The sequence below is a fragment of the Macaca nemestrina genome, chromosome 20, assembly GCF_043159975.1.
Source record: "Macaca nemestrina isolate mMacNem1 chromosome 20, mMacNem.hap1, whole genome shotgun sequence".
In the NCBI taxonomy this organism is placed as follows: Eukaryota; Metazoa; Chordata; class Mammalia; order Primates; family Cercopithecidae; genus Macaca; species Macaca nemestrina.
In genome coordinates this window covers 43621486-43635094 of record NC_092144.1, presented here as the reverse complement: position 1 = coordinate 43635094, position 13609 = coordinate 43621486, and the positions used below count along the sequence as shown (strand labels likewise).

Genomic DNA, 13609 nt, shown 5'->3' with positions numbered 1-13609 from the left:
TGCCAACAAAAGCTAAATTTGGCTGGGCACGGTGGCTCACACCTGTAATCCTGGTACTTTGGGAGGCTGAGGTGGGCGGATCACGAGGTCAGGATTTTGAGACCAGCCTGACCAATGAGGTGAAACCCTGTCTCTACTGAAAATACAAAAATTAGCCAGGTGTGGTGGTGCATGCCTGTAATCCCAGCTACTCAGGAGGCTGAGGCAGGAGAGTCGCTTGAATCTGGGAGGAGGAGGTTGCAGTGAGCCGAGATCACACCACTGCACTCTAGCCTGGGAGACAGAGCAAGACGTCGTCTCAAAAACCAAGCTAAATTTGAGTTAATTCCTTTTCTGAAAAACATCTGTCACCTTGACCAATGCCACAGCTTTCCTCTTCCTGATTTGGTAACTTGTAACACTTAGTTTTCTAATTAGCCACTTCACAAATTATCCTAACCAATATGGAAATCAATTAATCAAAAATAATCTGACCCTGCACAAATTATTCTACTGACATGGAAAACACCAGTAAAATCTTCTACTTTTGTGACATCCAAATAATAAAACAACAACCCACAATAATATTAAAATTAGATCAAAATATTTATAAAAAGCATTTCACAGCCGGGCGCGGTGGCTCAAGCCTGTAATCCCAGCACTTTGGGAGGCTGAGACGGGCGGATCATGAGGTCAGGAGATCGAGACTATCCTGGCTAACCCGGTGAAACCCCGTCTCTACTAAAAAAATACAAAAAACTAGCCGGTTGAGGTGGTGGGTGCCTGTAGTCCCAGCTACTCGGGAGGCTGAGGCAGGAGAATGACATAAACCCAGGAGGCGGAGCTTGCAGTGAGCTGAGATCCGGCCACTGCACTCCAGCCTGGGCGACAGAGCGAGACTCCGTCTCAAAAAAAAAAAAAAAAAAAGCATTTCACAACCACAAAATACTCTGACTAGAGAGTAAACCTTGAAGAATGGCAGAAGCAGTAGTTACTATATAGATACTATGTGCTTGATCCTGCTCAAATTTTTGAACATAATTAGTTACATAAACTTCATGGTAACATAAGAAGTACAATGATGATCTCAAAGTCAGTTAACTATTTAATTTAGTCAAAGAAGCCTCAAAAAGGATAATACAATTTGCAATCATTCCTTATTTGAATCCCCAAGAAAGGATTCTAAGTTATAGTTAACACACAGTATATCTTGATTTAACATGAATAACATTGATCTTACTACTGGATTTGGAAATTTATGGACCAAAGTTACACTATTTCTCCTAAAATAAGTCTAAAAGGAATTAATTTTTAATTCTGAAAAATGTCAAACCTATGTTAAAATTGAAGGAGTACAGAGAATATCAATATATTCCTCACCTAGATTCATCAACTGCTAACATCTAACCAAACCCACTCTGCTTCTCCATCTTTATACCTTAATATGCACATTTTTCTTTTGTTTAGAGAGGCTAAAATCAATGTGGTTCTTTACTTTTAAATACTTCAAAACCACCTCCCCCAAACAAAAACACTCTCCCATATGATTAACCAGAAAATGAACAGTAATAACAACATCCAACAATTAGTCCATACTCAAAAGTTCCTTAGCAGTCCCTAAAATGTTCTTCACACCAACTTTTTCTTTAAGTTTTCTTTTTCTCCCCTGCAGGAAACAAACACGCCAACTTTTTAAAAGCCCAGGATTCGATTCCATATTACATTTGGATGTTATGTCTCTTCAGTCTTTGCCAGCCTAAAACAGTTCTGCTGCCTCTCTCCATTCTTTGTAATATTGAATCTTTTGAAGAGTGTGGAAAACTGTCTTGCAAAACAACCCACCTTCTGGATATATATGCCCATTTCTTCAAAATTAGATTCTGCATATTCAGCAAGAACCCCACAAAAGTGATACTATGTTTTGCCCCCCACCCCAATAATCGCAACAGGAGACACATAATTGTTTATGGCAATGCTAAACTTGAGCACTTGACGAAGTTGGTAACCACCAGATGTCTGTGTTACAAGGGTACATTTTTCCCCCTTTGTAAACTGTGGGATGATACTTTAAGATCTTAATATCCTGTCCTAACACCTTTCACCCAATGACTTCAACATGTAATGATAATCCTTGCTAACTATTATACTGAGATTAGAAAATGGCAATTTTCTTTATCAATTTTATTTACCACTCCTTCTACTTATTAGCAGACATCTTTATGTGAAAAAAGTAGATCTTTTCCTTTGTTTTTCAATGGGCCCTGGTTCCTTTTAGTGGGGAGTGGTATTTAGAAACTGAGTCTACATGTGTTCTTTGCTACTGGGTTTCCATTGTTTCTAGGTCCTTTCTATGAACAGAGCTAGGAACTCACCAGTTTTTAAAAAATGGGTCCATACTCATACCATCTATTTACATTCAGCATCACAGGGTTCTTTCTCACCTTTCCCATTCCATATTTATATCTCCCTTCTCCATGGTAAAAACACTATTTTCCAATATAAGTATTTTATTCATTTGCCCTATTCTATAATACATACAAAACAGTTTAAGAATTAACACCTGGCTGGGTGCAGTGGCTCACACCTGTAATCCCAGCACTTTTGGAGCCCAAGGTGGGCAGATCACTCGATGTCAGAAGTTTGAGACCAGCCTGGACAACAGGGGAAAACCCTGTCTCTACAAAAAATACAAAAAAAAAAAAAAGAAATCTAGCTGGGAGTGGTGGTGCACGCCTATAATCTCAGATACTTGGGAGGTTGAGGTGGGAGGATGGCTTGGGCCTGGGAGGCAGAGGTTGTAGTGAGTTGGGATCGTGCCACTACACTCCAGCCTGGGTGTCAGCCAGACATTATCTCCAAAAAAAAGAAAACAAACAAAAAAAAACCCAAAAACCAAAAACACCAATAATACAAATCAAAGTCAAGTTTTCTAAATAGTTCTATTTGTTGTTAGAATATATTCTACTAAGTGCGTAAAAGTCATCTGAATTATTTTTTCTTCTGTGTGATTATCAATTTAATATGTAATAGCATCTGTGGTTTCTCTGTTCATATTCATTCAGTTTTATCTATTTTTTTTTAGACGGAGTTTCGCTGTTGTGGCCCAGACTGGAGTGCAATGGCACGATCTCAGCTCATTGCAACCTCTGCCTCCTGGGTTTCAAGCGATTCTCCTACCTCAGCCTCCCGAGTAGCTGGGATTACAGGCATGCACCACCATGTCCAGCTAATTCTGTATTTTTAGTAGAGGTGCGGTTTCTCCATGTTGGCCAGGCTGGTCTCGAAATCCCTACTTCAGGTGATCTATCCGCCTTAGTCTCCCAAAGTGCTGGCATTACAGGCGTGAGCCACCGCGCCCAGCTCATTCAGTTTTAGTTTGCTTTTTTTGCCGTTCTTTTTTATTTTGTGAATAAGTAAAACATTTAAATGCTTAAGTCACACCTGTATAAAAAGTATATTCATTGGAAGGAATTTAATAATATTAATAAAACTTGTTAGCATATTAATGAGTGTCAAGATACACCTGAAACTAAATTTGTGGTGCAGTGAAACAGTAAACTGATAATTATTTCAAAGAAATTTTAAAAGATTAGGGGCAAAAGCTTGAGATTTAAAGTTGCTTTTTTTTTTTTTAAAGCTGTTCTTTACCGTGGGAATAAAGGTGTACTTAAACACTAAAATGTACAGCTATAAAAACAAAACAACACTGAGCTAATCTGATTACATCCAGCTTTTGCACTCAATAGCCCTTGACCCTCCAGCCGTAAGTAAGCCTGTCATTTGCTCAGCCCTGCTATACATTCTCATTAGTTTTGTTTCAAACCCAGTGTTACAGAAACAAAACACCAAGCCCTCAATCATGCTATGCGTATCTTTATGTGTGCATGTCTTATGCATGTTTAAAATAAACGTTTTAGGCCAGGCTTGGTGGCACATGCCTGTAATCCCAGCACTTTGGGAGGCTGAAGTGGGTGGATCACTTGAGGTCAGGAGTTCGAGACCAGCTTGGCCAACATGGTGAAACCCCATCTCTACTAAAAATACAAAAAAATTAGCCGGGAGTGGTGGTGCACACCGGTAATCCCAGCTACTCAGGAGGCTGAGGCAGGAGCACTGCTTAAACCTGGGAGATGGAGGTTGCAGTTAGTGGAGATCATGCCACTGTACTCCAGCCTGGGCAACAGAGTGAGACTCTGCCTCAAAAAAAAAAAAAAGAAAAAAAAAAATTGATTAATTAAAATCCAGGCCAGGCACAGGGGCTCACCTGAGGTCAGGAGTTCAAGACCAGCCTGGTCAACATGGTGAAACCCCACCTCTACTGAAAATACAAAAATTAGCTAGGTGTGGTGATACATACTGTAATCCCAGCTATTTGTGAGGCTAAGGCACGAGAATTGCTTAAACCCAGGAGGCGGAGGTTATAGTGAGCCAAGATAGTGCCACTGGACTTCAGCCTGAGTGACAGAGTGAGACTTTGTCTTAAAAAAAAAAAAAAAAAAAAAAATCCAATTACCAATAAGATTTGGTAGATACTGGATATACCCAGGTGTAAAAAAAATGTTACCTCGTGAAAACTGACTTTTAAAAACCCACTAATATCATTAAGAATATTAAATAAAGGCTTTAAGATATCATCAAAATATGTTCTGAATGCCATAAAACAAAGTTACAAAAGGAAACATCAAACAACATTTCTAAAAGTTTGTGTTGAGTTTCTATAAACTCAAAGAAAGGAAGAATACAAAAACAAACAAAAAAATAAAAGAAAAAGAAAACATACCAACACCAACAGCACCAAACTGCTGCCCAACTAAGGAACTTGGACTGAACTGACTGTATGTGGGCATCCTGCCGAAAGGCCCGTAAGAACCCATGGACTGGAATGAAGAAGTCGATGAGCCTAGTGAGGACTGAAGGAAAATCATGAGTTATCTTTCCAAGCTCTAAGCAACATGTATATAATGAAAAAAATTTCCAGATTTTTACACTTTTAAGAAAACTATTAAAACTACTAAATATAAAACGAATTACAACATGCACTTAACATTAAAATAGCCAAACGACCTTCTGATTTCAATATTTGTCTATAATGTGCCAATTATACTCAATGTAACTTACGAATACTTTTTCTACACTAAACTCCCCATTTAAGAGTTTTATAGATTGAGGAAAGAAAGTTACTTAAGTACAGTAACTTTGCTTAAAGAAAAATATGAGAAAAATCACACTTAGTAATGGGTTTTAGTCTGATGCTGATATAAATCTCACATGTGATTTCACTCTTATTTTCAATCATTTGAGGCCTACTATTATATTCACATGAAAGAGATGCAGAAACAAACATATCCCACATAAAACCATTTACATGTTTACTTATAGTTATATTAAGTGGAGGAACATTTTATAAAAACTTTAACTTAAACCTAAAGCATATAAAATATATAACATATACTAATACATGTACTTCATATATTATCTTATTATAAACTGTTTCATAATATAAACATGAAGTGTATTAAAGGCTACCAGGACATACATTCACTGATGGCAGGACCTTTTCTTTGTGTTCACTACTAGTGTTAAGCACATGCCAGACACTCTGTAAATACTACGGAATGAATGAATAAGAAGATCAAGCAGAAGTTTGTGATGACTGGAAGAAGTTACTCAACACCATTTTCATATGCACCCTCTTAGTTTTTCTCCTTCTATAAAACTGATTACTCAAATAACTGGTTTCCTGGAGAATTATCGAAAGCCATATAAAAGAGACAGTAAGGTAACACCAGTGTTTGGTGTAGGGAGCTATCTCTATTAAGAAAGTGTCTCTTCCTTCTCCATTTAAAGAGATTTACATTTTCGGCCAGGCACGGTGGCTCACGCCTGTAATCCCAGCACTTTGGGAGGCTGAGGGGGGTGGATCACGAGGTCAGGAGATCGAGACCATCCTGGCTAACACAGTGAAACCCCATCTCTATTAAAAATATAAAAAATTAGCCGGGCGTGGTGGCGGGCGCCTGTAGTCCCAGCTACTTGGGAGGCTGAAGCAGGAGAATGGCATGAACCCGGGAGGCAGAGCTTGCAGTGAGCCGAGATCGCGCCACTGCACTGCAACCTGGGCAACAGAGCAAAACTCTATCTCAAAAAAAAAGTAAATAAATAAAATAAAGAGATTTACATTTTCTCCGATTCTTTCAGGTTTCCTTTCACCAAAATAAGACTTAACAAGGGTAGGGGTAGATGATTAAAAAGTTTAAATTGGGAGATTTAAGAGTTGACCTAAATATGTTAAAATGCATTTATGTTTGTGTTTTCTTATTATATAACATTGTGGGCCAGGCACAGTGGCTCATGCCTGTAATCCCAGCACTTTGGGAGGCTGAGGTGGGCGGATCACCTGAGGTCAGGAGTTTGAGACCAGGCTGGCCAACATGGTGAAACCTCATCTCTACTAAAAATACAAGAATTAGCCGGGCGTGGTGGTGTGTGCCTGTAGTCCCAGCTACTCAGGAGGCTGAGGCAGAAGAATCGCTTGAACCAGGGAGGCGGAGGTTGCAGTAAGCCGAGTTCGCGCCACTGTACTCCAATGACTGTTTCAAAAAAAAAAAGGAAGAAAAAAACCCCCCCAACACTGCATATCGTAACATAAGCAGAACAATGTGATTTCGCTTTTTGTTCCCCATTAAGCCTAATAATCTTACCTAAGAGTACCTGTTATTGCCCTGGTTTGCAATATAAACCCTATCTCAATAGCATGGTAGCACGGATTCTAGATTCTAAAGCAGGCTGCCTGGATCTGTTCAAATAGTGACTCTACCTGAATTTCCTCACTTGTTAAAAGTGAGAATAATTATGGCACCAACCTCAGAGGGTGTCTTATATGTACACCACTTCCACAGCGTAGCCTTCAAGGTTAGCTACCGCAATTGTTGTTGACATTAGAAAATATTTCATAACAAATTCTTCAGCTGTTTCTTATCTTAGTTCTAATTTATGATTAGAGAAAAACCTAGATGAGAACATTATCCAGTAATTTCAGGTATCCAGGTAACTTGAAAATGATAAGCTACATGAACATTCAACTGGAGAGAAAAAAGCCAAGGCTATCCCTGTGTGGAGTTTACCTGTACTCCAAGACAAATTTACCATCAGTTACCTGAACGATAGCTGGGTCTTGAGGCAAAGAACACTGTGGTTTTGGTGGCTCACAAACAGTAAGGTCTTTAATGTCACTCCCACGGAATATAATGTATTCAAAGACTTCATCTCGAGGTGGTATTGGACGATCTGTCGGTCTGTCTTCTGTACCAAAGGATCGAACTGGCAAGAAAACAAAGGATATGAGATGTGTGACTACTCATTACATTCAGGTAGTACCCCAGATTCTAAGTGTTGTATTTCAAGTACTAAGCAGTAGTTCTGAAATGTCTGAGAAAGTATTCATTAATCTATAGCTAAATAATTTTTTTAAAAGAGGAAAATAGAGTGGGTTTTGCCTGAAGTTAAATATACGCAATATAAAAGACTATCAGTATTACGAGGTTGTGCTCCTCTTATATTTTTATTTATTTGTATCTTTAGTGGTTGTAGTGAGGTGTTAAAATGTCCTTTATTTATTTATTTATTGATGAGCCTGGGTCTCTGTATCCCAGGCTGGAGTGCAGTGGTGTGGTCACGGCTTCCTGCAGCCTCCGTTTCCTGGGCTCAGGCAATCCTTCCATCTCAACATCCCGTGTAGCTAGGACCACAGGTATGTGTCACTAAGCCCAGCTAATTTTTTTTTATTTTTTAGTAGAGATGAGGTTTTGCTATTTTGCACAGGCTGGTCTTGAACTCCTGGCCTCAAGAGATCTTCCTGCTTCAGTCTCTCAAAGTGCTGGGATTACAGGCCTGTGCCATTGTGCCTGGCTCACTGTTAATTTATTTTTAATGTTCTCATTCAGCAAAATAAAAATTAGCAACCTATGTCTTTCTTGGGGAGGGATGGGGAGACAAAGATTTTTCCAGTCTACAAAATCTCAAAGTTTGGGTACTGATCTTTGGGACACAGAGAGCAATGAAGGTATTAATATTTACCTTGCTGAGCAGTAAGTCCTCTAGAAGCCAAGCCGAGTAGCTGCCAGCTATTCAGGCCCATGGGACAGCCTGAAATACCCTAGTTACCTAAAATATCTACCATATAATTAAATCTGATTATTTTAACAATGAAGATAGCATTACTCAAAGTTAAACCAGGGACCACCTGCAACACAGTAAGCTGGCTACAAATAAAGATTTCTACTGAATCTTTTTGCTGGGGACAGGGTCCAAAAATCTGCATTTTAAGCCAATTTCTGGCTAGGCACAGTGGCTCACGCCTATAATCCCAGCACTCTGGGAGGTCAAGGTGGGAGGACTGCTTGAGCCCAGGAGTTCAAGACCAGCCCTAGCAACATAGTGATGTCCTGTCTCTACAAAAAATAAAAAAAAAAATTAAAAAAATTAGCCAGGTGTGGTAGTGTACGCCTGTAGTCCCAGCTATAAGGAGGCTGAGGTATGAGGGGATCTCTTGAGTCTGGGAGATTGAGGCTGCACTGAACCATGGCTGTGCTCCTGCACTCCAGCCTAGGTGACAGAACAAGACCCTATTTCAAAATAAATAAATAAAATAACCAAATCCCAAGTTTCTTATAAATACAAAAGTTTCAGGTTCATTGTCCTGGGAGATTTCTGAAAATGTCTGCATCCATAGAGAAGTTCCAAATAGAGAATATGAAACATCATATACTATTCATTTAAAGAGTATCCTAAAGGAAGTAATAAACCCCTTAACATTTTTTTTTTTTTTTTGAGACAGAGTCTTGCTTTGTCACCCAGGCTGGAGTGCAGTGGCACGACCTCCACTCACTGCAAGCTCCACTTCCCGGGTTCACACCATTCTCCTGCCTCAGCCTCCTGTGTAGCTGGGACTACAGGCGCCCGCCACCACGCCCGGCTCATTTTTTTAAATGTATTTTTAGTAGAGACGGGGTTTCACCGTTTGTTAGCCAGGACGGTCTCGATCTCCTGACCTCGTGATCCGCCCATCTCGGCCTCCCAAAGTGCTGGGATTACAGGCGTGAGCCACCGCGCCCGGTCCTTTTTTATTTTTATTTTTTGAGATGGAGTCTCACTCTATTGCCCAGGCTGGAGTGCAGTGGCGCGATCTCGGCTCACTGTAACCTCTGCCTCTTGGGTTCAAGCAACTCTCCTGCCTTAGCCTCCCGAATAGCTGGGATTATAGGCGTGTGCCACCACACCCAGCTAATTTTTGTATTTTTTTTTTTTAGCGGAGATGGGGTTTCACTATGTTGGTCAGACTGGTCTAGAACCCTTGACCTCAAGTGATCCACCGCACCTGGCCCCCTTAACATTTTTAATGCATATGCTTTTTTTGTTGTTGTTGCAGAACTGATGCAGCGCTAGATTAAGGATGAATGTCAGGCTGGATGCAGTGGCTCATGCCTGTAATTCCAGCACTTTGGGAGGCCGAGGTGGGCAGATCACTTGAGGTCAGGAGTTTGACACCAGCCTCAACAAAATGGTGAAACCCTGTCTCTACCAAAAAATACAAAAAATAATTAGCTGGGCACGTTGGTGTGCACCTGTAGTCCTAGCTGCTCAGGAGGCTGAGGTGAGAGGATTGGCAGAACTCAAGAGGCAGAAGTTGCAGTGAGCTGAGCCGAGATGGTGCCCCTGCACTCCAGCCTGGGTCACAGAGCAACAATCTGACTTAAAATAAATAAATAATTAAAAAAGAATATTATTTCAGTGTAAATAATGTCCTACACTCTTATTCTAAAAGTTCTTTCTAGTACTTATGAGACTTTCAGGAAAGATAGTGGCACAGGTAGTTTGGCAGAAGATCCTTCCCTAAAACTAAAGGAAAAAAACAAAAAGGAAGTTAAAATATCCCTAAAATCACGAAAAGTTCTCAAACTCATACCATGAAATTTTATTAAATAGTACAATTAAGGTACAGAATGAGTTAGTTGAAACTGAAAGACCAAGCCCAGAATCCATATGTAAGTATCCCTTGCCCTCTCCTCCCCTGAGAGAAATTTTGACTAGCATCTTCAACTTGCTAAGATGGGGACAGGGACACAGGTGTGATGAGGAAAAAAATGCGGAACACCCTACCTGAAACTCCCCTTCTCTGGTGGCCAAACAGTACTTTAGCAGGCAGGAGGATTTTATATTTTTACCTTTATCCAAAAGGAAGGGTAAGGAGGAGAAAGGACTAATTACAAATAAATCAATCTCACCCCTAACCTCAGTACCATCACAGCGAATAAAGTCTCACGCTTCCAAAGTAGCAGATGAGATCATCCTGAAGCAGAGGGGGCAAGAGTCAAAGGCCCTTCTTCTACAAAACTAGAGAAGCTCTATTAAGCTTCCTAAGGCCTAATAGAGCTTAGCCAGGTGAACTCAGAGTGAAGTAAAAGAGAATCTGCATTTCACGTTTTCGCAAGCAGCAGATACTGAAAGGACCTACTAAGGAAAAAAAAAGTAGAAACATCAGGGAATCAAGATAAATTTTACAGGAAAGATGGAAAGAAGGGAAGAAAAGAGGGAAAGGAGGGAGGTAATGATAGAAGGAAAGAAAAAGGTATATCAAAATAAATAAAAAAGGCAGGAAAGAAGAGAAGAATCAAAGAGGACACGGTCTTCATTTGCTTATTCTGTTTTTTTCCACTACCAGCGGTTTGCCCTGACAGAGAGGACACAGTCTTCAAAAGGTGGATGAAATACATTCAGTATTAGTATTTATCACAGAAAATAGAAGAAATTTTCTGAAAGGACTGCTTCGATATTCACAAGAAAAACAGATAGCATAGACTCTTATGATCAAAACAACACTGAAAGGGTAGCATGCAGAATTAAGGAAAGAAAATTATACAAGATAAATAAAACAGCATAACTAATAAATGCATCAACAGTCAATGCAGTTAAAACCAAATCACTAGAAGACAATAATTTTGAGAAAATGTAAACGAGATGTCATGAAAAAGTAGTACAGCAATAAAAAGGTTAGAGAAAAGATGATAGTTATGAAGATCCAACAGTTAACTACTGCCCCTAAGACAGACAAAAGAATAAGAGAAAATAAAATTAAAGTTATAACAGAATAGAAATGTCTTGACATGAAGGTCTAAATTTCATTAAAAGTTTTCACTGTATTTCCAGGAAAAAAAAAAAAAACATCAGACCACTACAAGCCACAGAGACTTATGTTATGGTATATCAAAATGAAGAATGCAAAAAAAGTGGCATCCAAAGATAAGAAATGGACAATAAATTAATTTAAACAAAGATGTGTACATGACAATTTACTATGGTTCTAGAATAGAAATAGTTCTGGAAAAGACTAGAAAGTTACAAAGTGTAACAAACTAAGAACAGTATATCACAACATTTTAACAAAAATTGGGAGATTAAAATGAATGGAGAAAAAGGAAAACTGAACAGACAGTAGTAGTATCTAAACTTACACTTTCATCTCTCATCATGTCAAGTAGGAGTCACTTGACACATTTTTTTTTTTTTTTTGGTTAGTTGACACTAAGCGAAGGCTTTAAAATTTTTTATTTGAAAGAATTTGTTAAATTCTACTATGGGTCTTGGAAATAACCCATAGTAGAATTTAAAACCAAGAGCATACTTTCCAAAATATGGTATGAAGAAAAACTCTATCATATGGCAAATGAAGCAAACTGAAAAAGCATGAAAACAGAAATCACAGAATAAGAATGATTTGCACACACCAAGAGTTTGAGAAATATGCTCTAATGATGGAGGCTGGCTTAATAAGATTTGGGGTTTTCAGTGCAATCAAGTTCTTGTAGTATTGTGAAGAACAAATTCCACAAGACAGATTAGAAGGGCACATATGGCTAGAAGATACTGTTACAGAACAAATGAGAAGTCTGGAAGGTTAAAACTTGAACATTAAGAGTAGAGAGGAAGGAGGCATGACAAGCATAGAAAAGGTAAAGAGCTACCGGAACTATTCTACTACAACACATACATTAGCTCATATGCAATCAGTAAATAAGGGAATTATGTCAGTACATTCAGAAATCACATTGGTTCATTTCCAGTTTTTCCTAAAATGTTATTTAGTTTTTGCATTTGCAGGTAACAACAGTTAAATACACCTAGCCATGAGTAGTGCCATCACTTCTGGTTACCTTTACTGTTTTTAAAGGGAAAGTTATAAATTTACCGAATTATTTGTTTAAAAATTTTAACTTATCTTTAAGCACACTAGTAATTTTTATTAGGTTTACATTAGTGCTTAAATTACAAAGATGCACAGATTTCAAATGGTCTGCTCCTAATCCTAGTTTTCCCATAAACCCCATTCCTCTTAGTGCAGGAAGGCATACCTCAGATTACAGCACAAATGCCTTTGCCTGGCTGGCAAAATCTGAATTATGTTCTAATTATTATTATTTTTTTCATTCATAACACATAGTACTTTGAGAAAGAACATTTTTACTCTATTATTCATTTTGGGATTCTACAGCAACTACACATTCCAATGTAAATACCCATAGGTAATGTGACTAGAGCTTTAAGCTGAACATAGGTGCTGTATGTCATTGCATTTCATCCCGTTTCTTTCAAATACTTACTGGGCACCACCTGTCCCAGGTCCTATGCTAGATGCTAGGGAAACCAGTTCCTATTCTCAAGGAGCTCAATCTATTTGCTTACTTGGATGTGATGTCACTGAATTGGATTTGAAGGTCCACTAAACACTCAATACCACTTGCAATGCCTCTAATAAGTACTACTATTGGTGTCTCAACATCCTAATCTCTGAAGCTAACACAGCATTAGGCTTCAGATTAAGCCATAATACTACTATTAAGTCAAAATGTAGCTGAATAGATACTGATCTGATTCTGGGATATCTGGGGGATTATCATGAATTAATGAAAATAATAATTCAGCAGGCTTAGAATATTTAAGTAATATTAGGCAGGCATTATATTTATGTCCTCACCCTCAGGGAACTTATAGTCTGGCAAGTGTGCTAAGCACTACACTGGAAAGAAAGCACACAATATAGTTTGCTAGGGCTGCCAAAACAAAGTACCAGAGATTATATTATGTCCACACAGAAACTTGTATACAAATGTTTATATCAGCATTATTCATAACAGCCAAATGGTAGAAACAACCCAAATACCCATCAACAAATGAAAAGACAAATTACGTTCTCTATATATCTTATATGTATGTTATATATATTTTAAAATACATGTAATGAAATATTATTCAGCCATAAAAAACCCACAATGCTGATACTTGTTACATCAAGAGTGAAGCGTGAAAGCATTATGCTGAGTAAAAGAAGCTAGATACAAAACGTCACACAGTGTATGATTCCTTTTACATAATATACCCTAAATAGGAAAAGCCATGAAGACAGAAAGCAGGTTAGTGGTTAACAGGGTATGGGGGAAATAAGGAGGGATTACTTAATGCCTAGGGATATTTTATTTTAGTAGGATTATGAAAAGTTTTGAAACCAAGGAGAGGTGGTAGTTGCACAACACTGTGACTACACTAAGTGCCACTGAATTGTACACTTTATAATGGT

General features: G+C 38.6%; 1 protein-coding gene across 4 annotated transcripts in view; it reads right to left on the bottom strand.

Annotated features, from left to right (window-relative positions):
* LOC105495572 (LSM14A mRNA processing body assembly factor) overlaps positions 1 to 13609 on the bottom strand; it is a 60233-nt gene that overhangs the window by 27073 nt on the left and 19551 nt on the right. For all 4 annotated transcript variants that reach the window (XM_011765296.3, XM_071086221.1, XM_011765295.3 and 1 more), the window contains exons 2-3: positions 7136 to 7299; positions 4760 to 4889 (exon numbers count right to left, since the gene is read on the bottom strand). In XM_011765296.3, coding sequence (XP_011763598.1) covers positions 4760 to 4889; positions 7136 to 7299 — 294 coding nt within the window. The remainder of the gene's footprint in view (positions 1 to 4759; positions 4890 to 7135; positions 7300 to 13609) is intronic.